The sequence below is a fragment of the Trachemys scripta genome, chromosome 2 (assembly GCF_013100865.1).
Source record: "Trachemys scripta elegans isolate TJP31775 chromosome 2, CAS_Tse_1.0, whole genome shotgun sequence".
NCBI lineage: Eukaryota > Metazoa > Chordata > Testudines > Emydidae > Trachemys > Trachemys scripta.
In genome coordinates, this window is record NC_048299.1 from 144,963,857 (window position 1) to 144,988,160 (window position 24,304).

The 24,304-nt window shown below is 40.4% G+C and overlaps 1 protein-coding gene across 2 annotated transcripts; it reads left to right on the forward strand.

Annotated features, from left to right (window-relative positions):
* The first annotated feature begins 937 nt into the window (after nt 1–937).
* Nucleotides 938–22,451, forward strand: MXD1 (MAX dimerization protein 1). Of its 2 annotated transcripts, none has more exons than XM_034761747.1 (6): nt 938–1,126; nt 2,257–2,356; nt 8,286–8,315; nt 14,945–15,059; nt 17,267–17,426; nt 17,524–22,451. In XM_034761747.1, exons 1-6 carry the CDS (start codon nt 1,048–1,050, stop codon nt 17,706–17,708), a joined length of 669 nt encoding a protein of 222 aa, XP_034617638.1. In that variant the 5' UTR covers nt 938–1,047; the 3' UTR covers nt 17,709–22,451. The 2 variants fall into 2 exon arrangements, with proteins under 2 accessions (XP_034617638.1, XP_034617637.1); XM_034761746.1 differs by having other exon boundaries at nt 942–1,126; nt 17,521–22,451.
* Nucleotides 22,452–24,304: the final 1,853 nt, after the last annotated feature.

Below are 24,304 nucleotides of genomic sequence, written 5' to 3' on the forward strand. Positions count from 1 at the left end.
ATCATGCCAAAGCCCTCCCACCGGAGTCCTGTGATGCTCTGTTGTAAAAGGGTGGGGATAGCTCCTTTTTCTTTCTGGGTGGCCTTTTGTTTTGTCTAATCATCAGTGTTCCACTGTACATGTCTGCAGTTATATCCCCCACTGCATCCAGCCACCTGGGCCGTCCATCTTCCTTCTATACTCCCTATATCTTATGTACTGTCTCCACCTTGCATCTCTCTCTGCCCCCTCGAATCCAGCCCTTTGTATCCTCTCCCTGCATTCCCTCTTTTCTCTCCCTCCCTTGCACCTTGGAATTTCCTGGTCCTTGCACCCTCCCTGCATTGTTAGGCTCCAAAGCCTGACACCTGGCCCCAGGGGCCTTGTCCCCGCCTCTTCGGCCTTGCTGCTCACTGATTGGTTTGTTCCTTTGGAAGGAGCCAGTGGGCGGCTGGACGGACGGTTGAAGTTGCGAAGGGTGGAACTTTACACAATAGAGGGAGGGCCTTTGGGAAGGCTTGACCAATCAGAGGTAAGAAACGGGGCATTGTTGGCTAAGCTTATTGGAGAAGACTAGGTGGGGCGGAACCATGAAAGTTCTAACCAATCGTAACTTCCGAAGGCGAGAGAGGGGCGGGGCCGTTAGAGCAGTTGTCCTTTTGGACCGCGCAATGGGTGGTGCTTCCTAAGAATTGGCCAATTAGAAGGTAGCTAAGGGATGGGGCCGGGACCTAAGGCTACTGGGCCAATCAAAGAAAAGAGGCGGGCCTATAACCAAGAGGCGGGAATGTGGACAAAAAGGCCAATCATAGGCGAGGAAAATAGAAGGGGGGGGTCTTTATATGAGCCGACCAATTAGAGGCCGGGGCTTGTCTCTGGGTATCCAATGAGCACCGCGCTGGCAGGGGGCAGTGGGTTGGGTTGCGGGGGGGTTGGTTGCCCGGGGTCTGTCAGAGCGGAGCAGGAGGGAGGGGGATAAACATTCGGGCTGTGGAGACCGGCTGTTGCAGCTGCTGCTCCGTGAGGCTCCGCGGCAGGGCGAGCGCAGGGCCCCGGCAGCGGTGTAAGATGGCGGCGGCGACCCGGGTCTGTGTGAACATCCAGATGCTGCTGGAGGCGGCCGAGTACCTGGAGCGGAGAGAGCGAGGTACCAGCCCCCGGAGACGGCAGCCAGCCCGCCCGCCCCCCTTCTCTGGGGCCCGGCTCGGGATCCCGCCTCATCCTCGGGGATAGCGGGGGGCCTCCCGCCGCGGGAGAGACCGGGGTACCGACCCCCCTCATAGGTCATAGAGCCCCCCATAGCAGAGACCGGGGTGCTCCCCCTCCCCCCGCCGGGCCCGCCCCCCATAGCAGAGACCGGGGTGCTCCCCCTCCCCCCGCCGGGCCCGCCCCCCATAGCAGAGACCGGGGCCTGGTTTCGCCCCCCCCCGCAGGCGAGACCGGGGTGTCGACAGCCCCCCCCTCCCCGCCCGGGGAGAGGGTCCAGGACCAGCCCCGGGAGAAGGGCCTCCCCTGAGGCCGAGCTATCCCCGGCGGGGGGTGCTGACCGAAGACCGCTCCCCACCAAGGAGCCAGCGGCCTGCGCCGCCGCTTCCCCCACCCGTCGTCGGCAAAAAGCGGAACCGAAAGGAGCCGGGATCCCATCCCGAGCGCGGAGCCCCCTCTCCCGAGCGGTGACCATCGGCGCTGGCTTCCGCGCCCACCCCGAGAACGCCCTGCACCGGCTTCCCCTTCCTTAGCCCGGCTGCTGTTACCCCTGCCCCTCGGGGCCCACCCTAATCCCCCTCCCCCATCCGCTCTGCTCCCCCAATCGTCCATCTTGGGGTGTGGAAAGATCCTTACCCCCAGGCACACATTGCAACTCCTGGGGTATAATCCCACCACGCACAAACGCCCTGGCTTTTTGTGTAGATCTTTCCATGGAGGGGTGTCCCCTCCAAGAAACAAGTGTTCTGGAGATTCCCATGTATGGAATGGGGAGAAAGGGACCCATCTTCCAGATCCCCACTTCAAAATCCCTATTGCTTGCCGTTTACATGATTTCCCCCCATGTATGGCGTGGGCTTGTCATCCCCGTGCTGGAAACAATGGATTGCCTGGACCTGGAGGGTTTTGTATAAGGCTCTGTGTGTTATTCATTAGCAGATAATTTAGTAATCTTATTGATTTCCACCGTTGGACTTCCAAATATGTTCTCCTCCCACCCCCAAATACTCCTGGATGTCTGTATGTTTGGGGCTAACTTAATGATCGAATGAAATCCTGGCTTTTTTTTAGAAGCTGAACATGGCTATGCCTCTATGTTACCCTACAATAACAAGGACAGAGATGCCTTAAAACGGAGAAGCAAGTCGAAGAAAAACAGCAGTAGTAGCAGGTAATGGCAAATATATGGTACTTGCATCTGTGTGTGTGTGATCTGATTTATGCAGAAGCTTGTGGTGCAAAATTCTGCCATTTCTACTATGATTATAGCTCTGTGACAATGTTGGCTATGCGTCTTTCGACTTATAACTCACCATACAGTGGTATTTTTAATTAAAGAGTTGTTGTTTTTCTCATTCTGTGCTTTCTCACTTGACAAAGTCTTTGTGTTAAAAACTCAGATTTTTAAAACATTCCATTTAGTAACTTTATTTAGGCTTTTTACTTCTATCTTTAACTTGGGAAATGAAGGTACTAATCAGTTTCACTTTTGCTTTCAGTCAACTATATGTTTAGGCTTTCCTGCATTAACACAACAGTTTAATGTTTGGATTGCAAATACTGATGGGGTATGTCCCTATTTAGTTTCAATGCAAACCATTTAAAAAATAAAATGAGGCGTGATGTGGTTATAATAAAGGGAATATATTGTAATTATATAATGCCTCAGTCAAATTCGGCCCAAACTTTGGTTTTGGCACTTCAAGAAAACAGAAGTATTTTTAACACACCCATTCAGATATCTTTTTATGTCAGTGAAATAAAACTTTTCAACTAGAGCATGGATACTCAAAGGTAAAATTTATAATATTTCTTACTGAGATAGGTGTGCATACATTTAGACTATTGTGTGCATGTTTAACTGCAGTAATATATGAACATAGTCAAACATTTTGATACTAGTTACTTTCTAGGGAAACCTCTAAAGAACAGAAACTCTAATTTTTTTGCTGTATTTGATTTTGTTTCTCAGAAAATGTGGAATTTTTGCCATGCGACATGATAGAAATGTTTTTTTTCTAAAGCTAATGTGAAAATTGAAGGAGTCTTATCTTTCATTCAAGATTTATGTGCAATGTTAAATTCAAATTTTCTAACATTTTCTATTTCACTTTAAGTGTGCAGGAATTCTTAACTAAAGCTAAATTATATGACTGAGTGCAGAAAGTGACATGGTTCTAGTTTGACACTTTGATTAAATCTTGCTTCCAGTGCCACTTTTGTTTGACAGCCTGATTTATTTATTGTTCATCTTGAAATCCATCTAGAGATTTGCTGCAGATTATTCATCTTTGGTTTAATATACATCTTGTTCTTGGGGCAGCTAAAAATGCTAAATCACCCAGTACTGGAGATGTTTTGCTGGGATTTAATCCATCCAAATTCATTTCAGTCCAAGCTGCTGAACTTTAAATTGGATAGGCAACTTCTGCAAGCCTTTTTTAGTGAAGTTTTTTAGGTCCTAAAGACTTGCAGGTTAAAACTGAAATTCCTGTCTTGTTTTAGGTGCTTGCAACTCTCTCCATTTAGTAGTAGTATGTATAAATGCAAACTGCTACTTTTAGGTAATGCTTGTACTGTGATGGAGACTCATAAAAGCCAGGAAGTTCTCAGTTAAAGCTCTGTCCTTAACTCACCCTGTTTTTACTATGGTTAGTGGCCTAAGCTTAGTACGTGATGTGCACCATATGTGCTGCAATATTTTGGTACAGCATAGGAAAAGAAGGATGGAATTTCAGTGTGAACTTTGAACTTGGGTTTTTGTCCCAACCTCGGTGTTTAGAATCTTACTTGGGCTGTAGACTGTCATTTCAGTGCATGTCTAATACAGAACGAATATTGACCAGTGCTAGAGAAAAGTCTAATAGTCTTGATGACTTCTTTGTATCTCTATACTAAGAAGGACATATTTCACAATGCAGATGGAAGGCCTCTCAAATTTCAAGAAATTTTAAGGGTTTGATTTATTGAAGTACAGAAAGATGTCTGAAGGATTTTACAAATGCTTCCCCCCCCCTCTTATTTTTAAACCTTCTGGGACAAGATTTTGTATGTCATTTTTTGTGAGAGAGAGAGAGAGAGAGATTTTTGCAGCTGAGTACCCTAGAAATCCTTTAGAAATGGAGGTTGACAGTACAAGAGCTGATTTACTTCTTAATGTATCTAGTGAAAATTTAATCAGCATTTTTTTTTTCAGCCTGTCTCACAGAATTCTGTAATTACAATCTTAACTATTAAAATGAATTGTAAAGCTCAACTTTGTATCTGACCTGCAGGAATAGTATATTTAAAGGTGTGCAATGTTGGCATTGGAGAGTGAGCTCTTTCTTATGTATACATTAAGTGCTCTAAAGATCAAATCATAATTAATGGAGAAATAGTACGATAGAGAGAAAGCAGTTTGAGCAAATTCATTTCTAAATGTCGTGTGGGTGAGCCTGGCCTGTTTTTAGCTGTTCTGTCTAGGGACTAAATATTTCCTGTCACATTAGGAAATGTGAAATGACTCCTTGTTTTAATCAGTTTGATTCTTTAGTGTCCCTTTAAACTTTTTAATTAAGACAAAATCTGCTTTTGTTAAAGTAATACCTAATATTACAATAGCTGAAATATTATTGGGCAGGAGCATAGAGATGGGCAATTACTTTGTTGGACAGCTCTGTATATAGTCAATTTCAGTCTGTGTAGTCTTTTTAGGCCTACCTGACTTCAGTGGAGGGCAGATTAGGTCTTCTATCTCCTGTTTGTGAGAAACTTTCACTGAAATGGGGGAAAAGGCATATGTTAAACAGGAACATCTGATTGTAAAACACAGCTTGGCAAGTGGCCCCAAGGGCATATATAATACCTGAAGCTACTTCTAATTCTCTTTTTTTTAAAAATGGTTAGATTACAAGCTGACAGTTTCCCTTTAACACCAATTGTGGAGGTGTCTTAGAGTAGCAAGAATAACTTATTTCTGGCCTACATAACAATGGAATGAGTTAATACTGAGTTCATATGGAAAGGTGCAGCCATTTTCCTGTATCTGTAATGGAACAGGTGTTCATTAAAAGGTCAAAGTTCAGAAGTAATCCTAGTTGCATGCCCAAATTCTGCATTTCAATTCTAGAATGTGATCGATATTAACTATAGTATAGTTATAAATAGGTCTGTGTGACCAGTATGATTGTTAGCTGATATTGGACAATAAAATGGTTGGTCTGTTTGTCAGAGAGAGGTGAGGGTATTTTTTTATATTGAGTTTAAGGTTGGCATTTTATGCTAGGTCTGCAGACCTGTCACTATGCCATAAGCATGGTTAAGCCTGCATCTTTGGAATGGAAATTCTGCAACACTGCTATTCACAAAAATGTGGCAGTGGCTTCTGTAGCTAATTAGAGATACTGTCTCTTTCCCTTTTGGAAGGGGAAGAAGATGGGTACTATGTACACTGGACAGCCATTTAGCTAGTGTAGATATGGTTACTGTGCCCTTCTCTGTATTAACTTCCTGGAAATGGTCTCTGTTTGTTTGGAGTTCTGAACACAGAAATTGATTGCTATCAATGTTGCTTTGAAACTGACAAACAAAACACTAACATCTCTTGAAGTTATTATGCTCAGTCTTTCCACTTCAGATAAAAAATATTTGAATACGTTCCAAGTAAAGGAAACTAACGTTTATCACTAAGAGCTGAGAATCTTGTCTACATGGTAATGTGCAAACTATCCACCTTAGGGTTTATGTTGTAAAAATAGAATTCACCAGCTAATAGAACTATATTTTTGGATACAAAACTTAACTGTGTCCAGGAACACTTTACTAATGGTAAGTCCAGAGAGGATGTATTTCATTAACAAACTAGTTTGTAACAGACATCTGAAACTTTTGGAACCAGTATTGAATTGATATGTCCTATTTAAGACACAACAGACCACTAGTAAACTACAAGTTAATTGTAATGTCTTGGACTTGGGCAGTCAAAATTCGGAGGTGAGGAAGGGCTCAAACTTCTTTGTTTCTCTGTTTTTTATCCAGAAGAGTCAGTGGGGGAAACCGGTGGAACCAAAAATACGTCTGTCCTCTTTTCAGCCATTTACAGATGCCCTAGCAGGGGAACTTGTATCTCCATTACATTTCAGACTAATGTGCCTCCATTTAAATGATCTACTAAGAAATATGGACCTTTCATTCTCCATGGAAATCAAAATATCTTGTGATTTTTTTTTTTTTTTAAATGTTTCGAAGCTAAATGTTTGCATTTCAGAACAGATCACTTTAAATAATGCAATCTGAAAGTAAACAAATGGAGCCATGTTAAAATTAATGTCATTAAAAAACTGGAGGGAGGGGAGAATAACTTACCAAACAAAGATAAAGCTATTATGAATGAAGTTTCTATGAGGGATTGCAAGCGAGTAAAAATACCAAAAATATAATTTGCAGTGACCTCAAAGTATAAGTTCCTAGTGTTGCTTATTTAGCAATAAAATCCTCTTAATTTATTGAAACCTCTAGAAAACACAGTGGGAAAACTGGCACTCTCTGGCTCAGGCACAGGATAAGTCAGATGGAAGGCTTCAGATATATACATTCCATGGTTGTGGTTTTTCCCTCGGGTTTTCTGTCATGCAGTAATGCTATCCCTGAACGATAACAGGCTTCGTTTAAAGCTTTAAAGAGTAGTTGTGGCAGATTTCTGTTATGAGCATGTGTGCATATATTAGGAGGCCTCATTTCAACATTAAGTCAACAGTAACTTGAAAACTATTTAAATCTCTTTAGTTATTCTGGATCCTCTTCTTTATAAGAGAACCCTGCAATAGTTCTCTTGTTTTCTTACCGTTTCCCTAAAATCTTGCAGGGGGAGAAGGAAGAACTTCTGAATTATTTGCAAACCAATATAATACCAATCTAGACTATAACCTTACATTTAATATGTCATTCTTCCATGTAAAAATGAAAAGCATTATAATCTGTCATTCGCTTCTGGAAAAGTTTTCTACAGATCTCCTGTGTTCACGTACCCGATCTTCAGGATATTATTTCTCTACAAAGCTGGTGACTTAGTGATTGAATACAGTGTACAAGTCACATGGTTCAATTGGTATCACTCATTGGTATCCATAGGCCATGGGATTAAATCTGTGTCATGCTCACTGCTGCACTGTTTAAGGTGCCATCCTTTATAAAAAGCTGGAAGCAGAAGTTAAGAATTCAATAAAAGTTAACGAGGATTCCCGTGGCACCTTAAAGACTTAGATTTATTTGGGCATAAGCTTTTGTGGGTAAAACACCCCCCACTTCTTCAGATGCATCTGAATACAAGTTAAGGCTACTTGACATTAGGTTGTGGTGTCCAGACTGTCTAAGCACTTGTCTGCTAGTGTTTAATTATTGTTGTGTTATGGTACTTACCTCATTATTTTGGGATCTCTGATGTCAAAGGTGCTATTTAAAACCATATTTTATTCTGCAATATAACTCTTAAAGACACAAATATATAAGTGTTTTCAGGCAAGAGTTACAAATACCACCTAAGAGTAACAAAATTCAGGCAACTTTTCTCCATTTCTTCAGTGTTTTTTTTTCTTACTTGACATATAAACTCCTATAAAATGCAAAGTTGGCTTCTCTCATGATGTGAATCTTTTGCACAGCAATAGGGAGATAAATACTTAAAAATCCTCCCCAAACCACCAGTTGGCAATGCACTCAGGGGCATGTCTGAAACTACACTTGACTCTTAATTGATTAGATGTCAAATAGTGTTAAGATGGGGCAATTTGCCGTTCTCTTCCTATGCTAAAATAACCACATTTTTGGTCTGCACCACCATCATGCTCTTGGCTTTGCAGCTCTTTCTGGGCTTATATTGCCATTTTGCTGGCAGAAAACCCATACTGTGTTGCTCCACACTTCTTCACTTTGTCCTGGTTGCTTCCAACCTTTTTGCTGTCCCCAGGGTAGCTAGTAGCTTTCTCTGAAGTGCGTTAGTGGCTTGCAGCTCTTGCAGTGAATGGTTACAAAAACTGTTGCATTAATATTCTTAATCACCGTGCATGTAGTTATCTGCAACTGACAACCATTAAATAACTAATTCCTTGTTTATCTTTCAGGTCAACGCACAATGAAATGGAAAAGAACAGGTGAGTTTGTAGGATTCATTAAGTATTTGCACTAACTTTTATTCCATTCCCCTGCATCCCCCACTGGGATTGTCCAGGTCCTCCTTTCAATGGAGCAGTAATACCAGAGGGACGTGCAAGGTACATCTTCAGGCAGGAGTGATTCTCTGAGCAGTCTCTAAATCTAAGAGTTCAGTTTTTATTGAAGTTTTTTTTTTTGGGGGGGGGGGGGGGAGGTACCCTTGAGTACCCTCTTAGCTTACCCATATAGGCATGGGTAAGCTAAAATGTCACTTTAAACTGAAAATTGGTGTGGAAATATATCCTGCTTTCTGACCACAACATCTGCAGTAAGCAAGCATAAACTGCAATGTGGGGGAGAATGGCAGTTCTGTGTGAGCTCAGATGTGTGCATTACAGCAACTAGAGACTACTGATTCTAGGAATTATGTTTTCATCAATCCCAGATCTTCTGGGCCTCTTACCTGGAATATGTTGTTCATCCTTCAGAGTCTAAGCGCTGATCGGGAACATTTCCTCATAACACCCGTGTGCAGTTATTCCATAACTGCCTTCAGCAGTATTTCTTGGACCTTTTCTTGAAGTTACTGGTTCTGGTCACCTTCTGTCAGGGTACCTGGGTCTAGATAGACCACTCATCTGATAAACTATCGCACTGTTTGTGTCCTTAGCACTATACAGAATTTAACCTGTTTTTTGTTGGCTGTTTTGACAAGGTTGTGGCATCATTAAATCTGCCCTTTTACCCTGTATCTTGGTAAATGTACTTTGCAGTCAAGACACAGGAACATGGTTTTTAAGACTATAACACTTTAAAATTGGAGAACTTCATAATAGGGCTTAAACTTTGTTTTCAGCTCTTTTGGCTCAGTCAGCATACTTCTTGCAGGGAGGAAGGGGGCTGGGAGAAGGGCTATTGTGTATGAATACTTGTAAAGTGAGGTATCCTTGTGTTTGTGGTGCTTCGATAAGTAACTTGGTAGTTTGGGAAAAGAAAATAACAAGCTGACACTCCCCTTAGTGTGAAACCCCAGGCTACCATAATAGTTGTAAAAAGAACAGGAGTACTTGCGGCACCTTAGAGACTAACAAATTTATTAGAGCATAAGCTTTCGTGGACTACAGCCCACTTCTTCGGATGCATGGCTCTTTTATGATCTATTACAAGATGTAAATAGCAAATTTCTCATTAGCTAGCTCTGTCAGAGTTCAGTGTAAGCTTTTGGGTAGTTACTTTCCAGAGTCACAAAATTATCACTTGATAACTTGAGAAACTAAAGAAAAAATGCTTTTAAAAACTATTGAATACATTGCATCTCTCCTACTTACTCTGCAGTAGCAACTACACCATAGCTGTATTGAAATCCTGTTTAAATTATTGTCCAAACAATGAAGTACAGCAAGTGTCATTTATTTTAAGCTCTTATCAAAAAGGTGATTAGGAAAACAGCCAGTGTATTTCTCTGGAATGTATTCTCTTTCTAAATAAAATTGTTATTCTCCCATTGTTGTACATGTAGGAGTGAAACAAAGTATTTTGATGTCTAAGACTTTAACTGCTGCTAGTCTCAAGAGTTAACGACTTAGATGCCTTATGGAGACTTTAAAGTGGCTCCTCAACGTTTCTGTACACAAAGAGTTAATATCAAGCTGTTAGGACTTTGCAGTTATTCAAAAGTACACCTCTACCTCGATATAACGCTGTCTTCGGGACCCAAAAAAATCGTACTGCGTTATAAGTGAAACCACGTTATATCGAACTTGCTTTGATCCACCAGGGTGTGCAGTGCTCCTTCCTCCTCTCCCCCCTCCCCCTCCGAGCACTGCTTTACTGTGTTATCGGGTCGCCTTATATTGGGGTAGAGGTGTACTAATTTTGCAGTCAACATTGGTTATCTGTTTGGAACTTGAATAGTGTGGGAACCAGTTTAACTTGATAATTGGGGCCAAATTCTGGTTAGATAAATACCACATCGCATCTAAGATGAAAATTAAGCTTGTTGTTAAGCATTATCCTTAATGTAAGGAATCTGATTACTTTCATTACAAGGGACTTGAAAGATCAATTGTCTCTGACGGCAAACTTTATTAATTGAGGAATTTGGCTTTGCCAATGGGAGAATTTTGTCTAATCTAAAACTGTGGTTGTATTGTCACTCAGTAAAAATTATGCTGAAATATGCTTTAAAAGAAGTTTTAAGCATAAGTCTGCTTATGTAAAGTAGAAGTTGGATCTGGAAAATCAAGGGTCATGCAAAGTCACATGCTAGATTTCTAGGAATCTCACTTGCTGTTGTACAAACTCCATAATGTTAAGGGTTTGACATCTAACAAGTGACTTTGAAATTAACTTGATGCCCACTACAGTCTCTCACTTAAGTATTGTGGACCATAGTCGTAATACCTCTATAGGTACTACAGACAGTTCTTGTGTAACTCCATTAAGGCAGGTTGGATAAGTCTGTTCTGAAAGTAGGAGATCTTATTTTGGGGTTGCAAACAGTGTTAAGCAGGGATTCATCACTGGGCCCCATCATTGGATTTACCATAGGAGTAAAGATTATCCACTCTGTTTGCTTACATAAAATGCTTTCAGAACTACAGCGCAAATGATTGTTTGTTTAACTTGTAGTGTGCTTAGAGCAAGATATGCAGATAATTGCAACATCTCAATTTGAACTTCTTATGACAATTAGACATTTCAAAGACAGGTTATGTTGCAACCACTGCCAAATAATATGACCTAAATGTCAGGATCAACAAGAGCATTTGAATAGTATTGAAACTCACCTGTCTTGGAACTATCCTCACTCCCAATATCCTAATGAAGCCATTTCCTTGAGTATCTAAAAAGCTAGCGCTGCATATTGTCATCCATATGCCTGCTGTGTGAAAGCAACTGGGCATTTCCCTATGTGCAAGGATCAGAATAAACAGTGTACCCTGTATATATGGACTTCTAGCCACTGTCAAAGTGCTAGAGAACTCCTGTAGTGGAAGTTGAATACTGTAGCATAGCCTCGATGAGGATGCAACTTCACTAAATGGATTGTTTATGAATGGAGATGCATATACCAGAGCAATTGATCTGAAACTGGCTAATGGGAAATAAACAAAGGTAGGCAGAGGAAACATTTGTAAAGGTGCATTCAGAGTTTACAACTGTGTAATATTGACATGCTACATTAGAGGAGTTAGTTGTCAATGGAATTAACATGAGGGGGTGAAGTTGTTTGAAAATAGTTGGTGCACCCAGAAAGCAGTGTCAGGTAAGCCTTCAATTGCAGCTGATGTCACCCTTGAAAACACTAGTTTCAAATCTCCTTCTGACCAAATGCATAAGGCATCATTTAACCTCTGTGGGCTGGAGACTGGGCTCTGGGACCCCACAAAGGGGGAGTGTCCCAGGGATGAGGCTGGAGCCCAAGTTCTAATGTCCTCACTGCAATTTTACAGCCCTGCAGCCTGGCCCTTTGAGACCTAGTCAGCTGACTAGGGCTCGCTGCAGGTGTCTTATTGCAGCGTAGACATTTTCAAAAGCTCTCAGCTTTGGTAACTCTGCCTTGAAGGTGTGGCGAGACAATAAAGGGCTTGGCTTTTTTCCTCCCCAGAGATGCTGAGTACCCATAACTCCACTGAAAAACAGTGGGAGCTGTGGGTGCTTAACACTGCTGAAAACCAGCCCTAAGTCACTGGCTCAAGGTCCTATGCATGCTAATTTAGACCCATGGCAGAGCTGGACTGTGACTAGAACTTAGATGTCGACTGATTAGAGGAAAAGACTGGAGCCAGGACAACATTCCAACAAAATGAATGTTGTGTGAAATGTCTTGTTTCTCTAAAGCATTGTGACCAAAACACTCATCAGTCAATGCTTTTTACCTTAAATGTAAGGTTAATACTTAATGGTCAGGTCTGTATTTGAAGTGCTCTTAACACTTTGCTGATTTACAAACCTTGGATTGTAATTCAGAAGACCACACCTCATAGTGCTGTTTCTTGTTCAGTCTCTTTCTCCTGGCTATTCACAGATTATTTTTAAGACACCTTTGGTTTTAAGAATATACTTACACTGCCTCCTGCACAACACAGCAAAAGGCTGATCTACATAGTACCAGAGCCAATGTAAAACACTTTACAGAATGAAGAGATGTAAATAGTGGTGCCCCCAGGGGATCTGTACTCGGACCAGTACTAGTCAACATATTCATAAATGATCTGGAAAAAGGGATAAACAATGAGGTGGCAAAATTTGCAGATGATCCAAAACTACTCAAGATAGTTAACTCCAAAGCAGACTGCGAAGAGTTACAAAAAGATCTCACAAAATTAGGTGACTGGGCAATAAAAAGGCAGATGAAATTCAGTGTTGATAAATGCAAAGTAATGCATTTTTGGACAACATAATCCCACTCTACATATAAAACGATGGGGTCTAAATTAGCTGTTACCACTCAAGAAAGAGATCTTAGAGTCATTGTGGATAGTGCTCTGAAAACATCCACTCAATGTGCAGTGGCAGTCAAAAAAAGCTAACAATGTTTGGAATCATTAAGAATGGCATAGATAATAAGACAGAAAATATCATATTGCCTCTATATAAATCCATGGTATGCCCACATCTTGAATACTGCATGCAGATGTGGTTGCCCCATCTCAAAAAAGATATATTGGAAAAAGTTCAGAAAGAGGCAACAAAAATTATTAGGGGTATGGAACAGCTTCCATGTGAGGAGAGATTAATAAGACTGGGACTTTTCAGCTTGGAAAAGAGATGACTAAGGGGGGATGTGATAGAGGTCTATAAAATCATGATGGGTGTGGAGAAAGTAAATAAGGAAGTTTTATTTACTCCTTCTCCTAACACAAGAACTAGGGGTTACCAAATGAAATTAATAAGCAGCAGGTTTAAAACAAACAAAAAAGTATTTCTTCACGCAACGCACAGTCGACCTGTGAAACTCTCTTTGCCAGAGGATGTTGAGGGCCAAGACTATAACAGGGTTCAAAAAAGAACTAGATAAATTCATGGAGAATAGATTCATCAATGGCTATTAGCCAGGATGGGCAGGGATGGTGTCCCTAGCCTTTGTTTGCCCGAAGCTGGGAATGGGTGACAGAGGATCTTACTTGATGATTAACTGTTCTATTTGTTCCCTCTGTTGTATCTGTCATTGGCCACTGTTGGAAGACAGGATATTGGGCTAGATGGACCTTTGGTCTGACCCAGCATGATCGTTCTTATGTATTAGTACTCCCTATACTGTAACTAAAAATGGGGCTCTGTCAGTCTGGTGGACTTTTTTTGCACTGTTGAACATTTCAGAATTGAAAGGCTTTTCTAATAAGATGGGAAAGCATAACTATCTTAATCGACTATTAGCTCAAGAAATACCTCAAACCAGTCTTTCAAAACTGTTGCTTTTCTTAAAACTTATTTCAAAGTACTGCATACTGGGTACAGCAAGTGGATACTATGAAGACATGTCTTGTAGCTGAGAGTAGCCATTTCTGATATAAAAGACTTAACATTAAAACCTGTCTTATCCTGTAGGATCATTATTATTGTTTGTGGAATTAATTTGTTCACTGACATAAAACCTGGGGACATAAACAACCTGTTGTAGTAAATGGTGCAGAATTATAGATTGTCATAAGAAATGTTTGATCAGGTCTAAACTTAGTTTTGCCAGCATAGCTACATTGGCGGGGGGAGAGATGGAGGAGAGGGGAATCATAACTCTAATCGACATACCTATGCCAGCAAAAACACTAGTGTAGATGCAGCTTTTATTGGCAAAAGTCCTTTTGTCAATAACTAATCTTATTCAGGGAACTAGGATAAGCTATAGAAGCAAAAGCCCGCTTTTACCGGTATAAGCTGTTTCAAATCTAGGACAATTTGCCAGTATAACTATACTGGCAAATCCTTTCCCTTGTAGACAAGGTGTTAGTAACCAGCAGTGGATGTGGCTAGAAATGCTCATGGAAGAGATTGTGTTGAATAAGGTGATGTGTACCTGCTCTACTTCACATGGTAGCACCTGCAGTAGGTGGTCACAGTAGTTACTCTACAGTAGGGTAGGGAAACTATATACTGCTTGAGCGCTGATTGGGAAAAACATTATTGGCATGTATTGGGCTTTACATGATGTGCAATGTGATGTTGCTCTTTCTGTTTTCATTTTTAATTATACCACCTTAATGACTGATGTAGTTCTTGAATTTTAATATGCATGAAGATGGTCATGGGTATAACGAGTGTAGGTTGAAATTTTTCTCTAGCTTGTCCTCCTGCTGCTTAACATTTTCAGTGTAATTGAAACTTACTTTCTTCCAAGCCATTGTACCTCTGTTTCTGGAATGCTAGTGCTTCATAGTACAGCTCTAAGGGAGAAAATGCATCTGAAATTATGCCAGGATGCACTATTCATCTTCCAAAAATAGAAAGGAATGGATATCCTTATTCTTCTAACACCAACTGCTGATGTCACCAATTGTATTATTTACTGTTGTTATATTTGCCATAGCTGCTTGCAGATGTGAGGTCCTCTTGAATGTTGCCTAATCCTACCTAGTTGCTGTTGACCACAGAATGAATATGTATGTATGAACTTTGTATTTTACAGACGTGCTCATCTGCGGTTGTGTCTGGAGAAGCTGAAAGGGCTGGTACCACTTGGGCCTGAATCCAACAGACATACTACACTGAGTTTACTAACAAAAGCTAAATTGCACATAAAGGTGAGTTCAAGTTAGTTTAATCATGTAAGTGAGCACGCCAAGCATTACTGAATGCTGTAAAAACTATTGCTTTGACAACAAATTGTGGATAAAATCCTATTTCAGAACCAGTTCTTTAGTCATGTCCACTTCTGAAGTCTGTCTCCTGCAAACAAGAGAAGTAATCTTCACACATATGACTGAAATGGCATAGGGATGAAAGGGACAATGATTGTTCCCCAAAATAATTTCCTGCTGATGCTCTTAGTCGCAATCAGTGAAGACCAGATCTGTCTAAAAGTTTTTAACTTAATTTCTCAGTCTCTCCGGGGGGTCTAAAAATAAGTTTCAGCTGGGTGGACTGCTTCTTACCTCCAGCTGTAGCTGGACTGGTCAGTGCTTAAAGTAGCAGGATGAAGCTCTATGCTCCTGCCAGTGAAGAGATGGGAGGAAAAAGTTCCCAAGAGGGTCACCTTTGTGGGTTCAAAAAGCTTCAGCGCTATGGACAGTAGAAACCCTTTGATCTTGATTCAGACACTAAGATCAGCCTTCATTCTGACCCTATAATGGTAAGTGTTTCAAGTTGTGTTTTTTTTTTTTATACTTTTGTTGAGAAACATCAGTCTCCTGATGTTATGATTTGTCTCAAGGAAAACACTGACACACACTGAAACATGGAATCCATATGAATTGCATACCTGAAGACCTTACTATTTAAAGGAAGAAATATCTCTCTTCTAGCCAAGAGTTAAGATATAACAATACTAGCTTTACAGTAGCACCCTGACAGGGAGAAAAGGCTTTGATTCCTAAGCTAATTGTGATGCTGTAACTTATAGATGCTAGTTGGTTAACATTTTTCAGACATGCTAACATGGTTAAACTGGCTGACTGGCTCAGCTGTGGATTCAGGCTATTGTTAATCAAGACTCTGTCCTTGTATACAGATTTTTTTCTCATCACAATTATCTATGGACATGATTTTAATGTTACGTCTCACGTATATTACTGTAGCATCCAGAGGCCTGAGTTGGGACCTTCAGACTGTTGGGCATTGTACAAATATAAAATCTGTGCCCCAAGGAGTTTGTCTCAATATTTGTACTATTCGATAGCTTGCTTCTTTTTTTAAAAAAATTAATAAATAAAAAAAATATTTAACTTTCAGTTGAATGGTTTTGATATCTTTCCTTAGCAATACCAAATATTTTTAGAGTACATAGTATTGTTAAGTGAAGATCAAGGGGGTGGCACTGAGGGACTTGGTTGGCGTCAGTCTGATTACAAATAGCTAGCTATCAAAGACTTGGAATGTATATTAATAGGATTGAGACACTGCCAGATAATTGCATAAAAACAATTTTGAGAGGGAAGCATTATTTATACACATCCCCATGTGGCCATTAGATAATTCTAATGCAGCAATAGCTCAATCCTAACCGTGCTCTGTGAGATCTGGCTCTTGCACCAAAGCCCAGCAGGAAAAAACCTTCCCCTGTTGTGGCCACACCATGAGAACACCCAAACTTCGTTTCTTTCCCACTGGCCAAGTAAACAGGAAAAGTCTGCTTCTGTAAATTCTAATGAACTCTGTTTACTTCCAGTGTACTGTGATGCATGGGATGGGGTTAAGGGGAGGGGAGAGATGAGTTGTCTTGAAAGTTCAAAGAGTTCCTGCTCTGGATAAGCAAATGTGCATTTGGTATGTGAGGCATTTGGAATAACTTCAGCTTTGGTGCTGGTTTTGAAAACAGCTTTAACTGGCAGTCGCCTTTATTGGTGACCAAAGTCTTGTCTTGTTGAGATGAGTGGAGATGCTCACAGTGCACATGACAGCACAGGATGATGCTTTGTGTACAGATGGCAACACAAACCTCAAACCTTTAGCAAGTCTGAAATGCTGACCGTGCAATTAAGGGTGTAATAAAGCAGATATATTTTCACTTGAGCTATGTGCTTCAATTGTTTTCCTTTTAAAATTTTCTTTGGCTCATAACTACCTCGAATACATACTCTTAAAATGTGTAGAACATGCTGACCTAGATTCAAATGCAACTACCTGTCATCAGTCACCTAAAGCCATAGTTAGGTGCCTAAGTGACCTGTCTTTCAAAGGTGCTGAGCACCCATGTCTGAAAATTAGGCCACTTGCTTAAGTGTGTGAGCTTGTAAATGTTGGCCTTAGTCCATAATGTCCAGAAGAACTAACAATGCCTTTTAACCCACAGAAGCTTGAAGACTATGATAGAAAAGCAGTACACCAAATAGATCAATTGCAGCGAGAACAGCGGCATCTGGAAAGGCAACTGGAGAAGCTGGGTATTGAAAGAATAAGAATGGACAGTATAGGATCTACTGTTTCTTCAGAGCGTTCGGATTCTGACAGAGGTGAGTCACTCATTTGGCTAAGACTATCTATACTTGTAGCTGAAACCTTAAAATGCTTTATCAGGTTGTTCCAACACTACTCTTTTGCTTACAGAAGAAATTGATGTGGATGTCGAAAGCACAGACTATTTAATGGGAGACCTAGACTGGAGCAGCAGCAGTCCTAGTGATTCGGATGAAAGAGGAAGCATGCAGAGCGTCTGTAGTGATGAGGGCTATTCCAGCTCTGGCATTAAGAGATTAAAGCTGCAGAACAATCACAAGCCTTGTCTCAGTCTATAAGAAGCAACTCAGTAGCTGTTCCATCCATTGCAGTTTCCCTGTTGGATCTTATTAGGTAGTATATTGGACCGTCCCACAATTCTCTTGCACGTAAATTTAATGTACCACCAACATTAGCGAAATCAGCTTTGCCTAAGTCCTGAAACAGTGCATAGGGTTGTGGGTTATAAGCTACTCTCTGGAGCACACATCTGATTGCATCCACTAGCTTCTCTTTCTGTCATAAACTCATCTCTGTGAGACTGTACATTCCAACCAAATTTTGAAGTACCCAAGAATATTTTAGCAGTAATAGAGAGCTAAAAAACCCTCTTTTTTTTTTTTTTGCCTTGATGTTGTTGTCTAGTATTCTAGACCTACCTTGTCTTTGCTTAGCAACATAATATATCTAATATCCAGAACTAGTGGCTAAACATAACTTTGTTTGATCAACAATCTGAAAGGGGAACCCAACTTCCTCATAGTACAGATCTGGAAATGGGTGGACTAAACTTTCAAAAGTAGAGTGTGGAGCATTGTAGCTGTCCTGTCTCTGATACTTCGAGATCTTGCTACACAATTCTCACAACTGTTGCTTTGGAAATTTACTCCTATATATTATGGGTATTGCATTTTTAGTAGTGTGGCTGTATTACCACCTGACCCAGTCCTCTTGACCTAACTCATTCAAAGCTCCCATTGACTTAAAGTTCAAAGGGCTGTATATTTGCGGCCTTTACTTTCAAGAGTAACCCCATTGAACTCTATCTCAGATTAGCAGCCAGCAAATGACAGTGGGAATTTTGACTAGTGCAGGACAGTGGGACCAATTTTGAGATGTTCTGAGTAGCTCTTGGAAGATAGTAGGTAATCAGCACCTTGCAGGATTGGGCTGCAAGACCTTGGCAACACAGATATACTGCTCCACCTCTTCCAGATACCTTGATAGGATGTCTTCAGCCTTGCACATCCCAGTTTCTTTAATACCTAAACCCAAATGGTACTATTTCTCTAGTGCAATTTATTGTGACCTCATTGCATTACAGCTGCATATTACTGTTCTAGGCAAGTTTTCCTAGAAGTTTGTTCTTGCTTCTCATCTCTGGGACAATTCTTTTCTACCTCAGAGAGATGAACAAAGATTATCTCAATCCCTTTAGCACAAAAATAATTATGCCTCATTTGTTTCTATAAGCAATGCTTGGTCCTCCTCAAATCTGTTTTACTACAAATTTTAGCAATAACTGAGTGATGAAGCTAGCTGTGCTAACTTTGGGTGTCAGTGATTGGGCACATTTTACAGGATGTTGCTAATACTACCTTCCTACAATTATTCAGTGAAGTGCTATTCGCATTAAAGCTCTTCCTCACCGGGTTGAATTATAAGGCACTCTAAAACTGGCTCATAAAAGATTTTGTTGCCAGCCTAAACCTTAATATTTTCCCCAAAAAATGTGGTTTTCAACCTTGCAACATTTTCATTTAAGCTAAATAGAGCACATGTAAATGTACATAATACACATGATCTATAAATAGTATTTATTCATTTTATATAAAATTAATGTAATGGAGATACATTCTTATGCCTTTGTGCTTTTATAGATGTTCTGGAAACTTTGTATGTAGAGGTCTGCTAACAGATAGAGAAATATATATATATATAGAGAGAGAGACAGATTTCTTCAGTCCTCTTTGCTTGAAACATTTTAAGGTCTTTATATTCAGCCCACTTGGCAAACTCCTCACAATGAATATTCAATATTTGATTCTGGTAATACAACCAGCTGGTACAAGGTAACCAGAGAAGCCCTAATATCCAACTGAGCAATTTTCACTATATAAAAGGGCTATGTAGTTTATTTAGTGATGGTCAACAAAAGTGGGCTTTCACACTTGCCCGCAGTCTTTAAAAATGCAGTTCATGAGACTGAACTAGTCAAGCTGCCAAAAGCCACGAAGACACTCTGTAAAGTGCAAATGAGCAAACTATATAAAATTTAGATTTTTCTTAAAATATCCTCAAGCTATTTTTGGATAATTTGAACTCTTTAAAAAAAGAAAAGATGGGAAATGGGGCTAGTGGATTGCTAAAAATCTCCAAAGTATATTCTTTTTGTGTGCTATGCTTTTAAAAAAAAAAAAAAGGAAATTTTTTAAACAGCTGGAATTTTCAGATGTCCAGCAGATTTGCACTGAACTACAACTTGTATGCCTTTTGCATTTGTAAGCCTGCTTCCTGAGTACAAGCAGAGAATCTTCAGAGAGCTAGCTCAAAACCTGTAAACTAAAAAAAAATGTTGAATATCTGCACTTTGAGGTCCTTTGCTCAATATGTTTTTTCCTTGAAACCTCTTGCTTTCCCCCCTTCAAATAAGTGTTGCATAAACTGCCTCACAAAACCAAACCTAGAGTTGCAGATGTTGCTATCTTTAAAAAGTAGCAAAGTAACTTTAGATATTTGGAAAGTGTCGGAAGGGTATATTTGAAATATTAAATTGTGTACTTTTTTTTTTTTTTTTTTAATTTAGAAATACTGAGTCTTAAGGCTTCAGCGTAATGTGTTTTTAATTGTTGTGCCTTTTGAGTTAACTACATTCTTTTTTTTTTTTTCTTCTCCCCCTCCCTTTGGTGAAATATTGAGTGTTTTGTCCCTATATAAAACAGTAATTATTTGACCTTTGCACTGTTTGGATGTGGTCCTCTCAATTTTGATGGCATAGAAAATGTTGAACTTTGAAAATGATGCACTAATGTCAAAACTGACACAAGGGTATACGTGGTGTCTTTTCCAAAACTCTAGGCGGGTGCAGTAAATTTTGCTACTGTGGGCTCTAAAGCCACTTTTGTATTGGCTAGGACCATCCTTGGCAGCTTCAAATCTCTCTGGTCCTCTTTGCTAGTCAACAAGCCTCAGGCAGCTAAGTCTACTTCCAAGGCTGCTGAAATGGTAGCATTTTTCTCTGTTTTGCCAGCCTTTTCCTCGAATTCACTGATCCACCAGCATTATTACTAAAGCTGCAGAAAATAAAAAAATTTGTAGATTGTTAGGGGAGTGAGGGACTACTCGAATATTCCAAGTTTACGATTGATAGTTGCACAGATGTGTGTAAATATAAAACACACTTTTTCTTGTGAAAAGGGCAGATTAAAAAATACTGCCATCAGTAACTAAGTTTCAGTGAAAATGGTGAAACCAAGCACACGCTCAATTGGAAGAGAAATCCGAAACTCTTGCACTTAATAATCAGAGCAGAGAAAACAAATTTGCAGTAACTTATGTGTTAATGATGGTCTGTCTTAAACATCTTCAAGTACTGTTTGTACCTATTGAGCTTGTTTTCCTGAGTGTTGAGCACCCAGAATCTAATTTCTTCTACAAAGCAGAGCTTTCAACTCTTCACGGTGCTGATAGTCACATCTTGTGAATTTCCAGGGTCCTTGCTAATTCCAATTTATGATGAAAAATCAAAGAGCACTTTTTTGAGCAGCCCTGTAGGTGCCACTAACTTCACAACATCTTATAAGATGATCTGAAACACTTCAGAGCTCTGGACATTAACAGGCCATGGTCTGCCAGTTGCCACGTTAGCACTTTGTTCTCTACTAAGGCACTTCTCTCCCCCGGTCCTAAACCCACTATAGCTCTATATCGGCTCTGAAAACAGAGCCCTATATCTGATGTCACTCCAGAGCTACAAATCTGTGCATTAGGCCTACCAACCTAGCCAAGAGAGAGTCCTATGTTATAATGTATGGTGGCTTTTCCTTGCTCATTCAAAGTGTGTGAACTAGATGAAACAGGCATATGAAATATTATCTAGCAATACGTTCGGGCTTTGAGTTCTTCTTTTGCCCCTTTTGTAATAAATTTCAGGTTTTGACACTGTAATGTATTGGGAAGAATTCTGCTTTTGCCAGGCTATGTATCTGCTCCCCTGAAAGTGTATATTCTGTTGCTTTTTTTTTTTATTGCTGCTTGGTCTGCAAGTTGTTTATACTGTCTAGTAGTAGAAACAGGTACCTCGGTCCCAAGCATTACTGAAACATGCGACAGCTGTGTGAATAGCTAGCTGAGTAGACACTCTGGGGTATGGAAGAAATCACCAAAAAATTCCAGCCCCAAATAGTCATCTAGCGTTCAAACGTCTCTATGCTATAGCCAGGTTTTTTTTTTTTTAAATCTGGGGTGTAATAAACTTGATCCCTCTTTTTTTTTTATTTGGAAGGTTTTTTGTACCATGTTGTTCAGGTGAAAGAATAAACTCGGAGGCAGCTCTACCCAGTTGCTGTTTGCTGAATAGCTGTTGTATGACTGCGCAAAAAAAAAAATTCCAAGTACCTATATCTTCTAAAGTGCCCAAACCTTAAGCGACCTGGGGTTTTGACCAGTTCTATTTGTGCTGTTTTTTCTCCCAAATTGATGAAAGAACCAAACTTGCCTATCTCCCTTTCTCAAGTTGGTGCTCTTAGCAACACTGCTGTTGAACCATCAGTTTTATTTTTGGCAGTCTTCCAAATAGTAAACGGACTAAACAGGGGAGCAAGCAGATGGGAGAATATGAATTCTGTTTCCAGATGTTAAGTTCCTAATGTAAATACCACATCATTATGAATCCTGTGTCAAGACCATATAATGGTGCTTTTTATTACAGTTAGCACATGCATTTTTAGAAACTACATGTTTTAGAAGACCTTGCTGTGTATATGTATACTTCTGTATTGTTCAACTGTTAGATAATAAATTATTTCATTACTAAAGAGAAACAACGTCCTCCCAGTGTTCTTCTGGTTTGACTAGAAAATGCCTTGTGGCGTGAACAGTTTCACTGATTTGTCAGGTACCTTTCAGTAAATGGCAGTCAAAATGTTACTAGCAATCTAGTGATGAAACTCATTATGGCCTCTTGGGCACCCAAAAATTGTCACCCGGAATCACATTCACTTTTGAAAACCGTTTCTAGGAGGCAAGAAATTAGTAGGTGGAAATGGCTTAAAGTTATTCCATTCCCTTCCCATTTTAATGACAGTAAGGGGAAGAATAACATTTAAATGTTGCCTGGACTAACGCTTTCAGCTTCCCTTTCAGCAGTAGTTTGTCCCCCAAGAGCTGCTTCCAGTTTTTTGTACTAAACCTCAATTTTGAATACTGAGCATCCTCAGTTGAGATTCCTCAGAATGAAGTGAGCTAAGTGCTTGAGAGGGCCACAAACAACTGCTGAAGGGGAGGGGTTGTTTAGAACTTTCTCTCCTTCTGTTCAGGCCTACACACGCTGTGGCTGTATGCATTCATGTTTTCCAGCCATACAGTGTGAAGGGGGGCATGGCTTCATCTCTGCGATGGGGTCGCAACTGTGCATATTGGATCGTTGTGCAGGAGTGTGACTTCACTGGAAAGTCCCAACTAGGTAGCATCCAACGCTGGTGGGCTTGGCACTCTACAAAAGAGCACTCTGGAGCTCGAAAGCTTTTCTCTTGGACTGGAAACTCTTTGGTCATCTCGAAGCAATGCAGATCCTTACTTGTCTAGAGACTCAACTTGGAACCTAATCATAATGCTTATATTTTAAAAGGTAGTGTCAGGTTTTGTTCCTTCCCTCAAGTCTCCATGCAGTTTTTGTGGTTTTACAATCACTCCCTTCTTTCTCTCCCTTATTTTTATATTCAGGACCTACACAACCAAGAGGAACTAATTGTGCATTTGCCAGCACTGGGACTAAAGTGAACTGAAAATTATTTTTCCTTCTGCTGTTAGTCTTGGGTGCTGCATGTCACACTAGCAAATGTACAATCTCAGACCGAATTGTGAAATCCCTTCCCACCCTAAAACCACACCTGTTTCTCTAGGAGCTTAACCTTGCTTGCAGATTCAGACCTTAGTCGGCCTTTAGCAATGACTACACTCCAGAGAAATATGAATCACGAAAAAGCATGCTGAGAGAAAAAGGTTACTACTGCATGATTAAGAATGGCTTTTAATGGGGAAGCTATTGCTATTCGTGTAGCACACCAACTGCAGGATGCTTCAGAAACAGGGAGTATGACAACATCCCAGCCTCAAAGAGCTCACGGTCTAGACTCTAGACAACAGTTAGCAGCATTACAGACTAGATGAGGCACAGCATTCTAACTCTTGTTGTCATAGCTAAAGTGTGTATTGAGAAGAAATTGGCCAATTAATTCAAGCTAGATAGAGGATTGCCTGGAGAGGGGTGAAACATAAAACCATTCTGTTTTTAAAAGTAATTTGTATCTTTATCTGCTTGTGTTCGCAGATTAAACTCTAGGGTAGGGATGGTGTTTTGTGGGCAAACCTGGCATAATGCAGGCACTAATGGCAGGCAGGCAGTGGGGACTCTGATGTACAAAAGCTTCGTGCAGTCAAAGCAGATTCATTTTTAGAGGGTTGGCATTAACTTTAAAAGATGGAGATAATTGTGAAACAAAGTAAAGTACAACTTTTCCAGTGGATCTTTGTACAAGTGTTTTGGATCTATGAATGGGACCTTATTTATCACCGCCTCTTGGACTTTTTCAAACCAGGGTTATGACTGTCAGAAAAATGGCGTAGCCTAGAAATGTTCTCGATAGCACTGACATGACACACACCCTACGGCAGT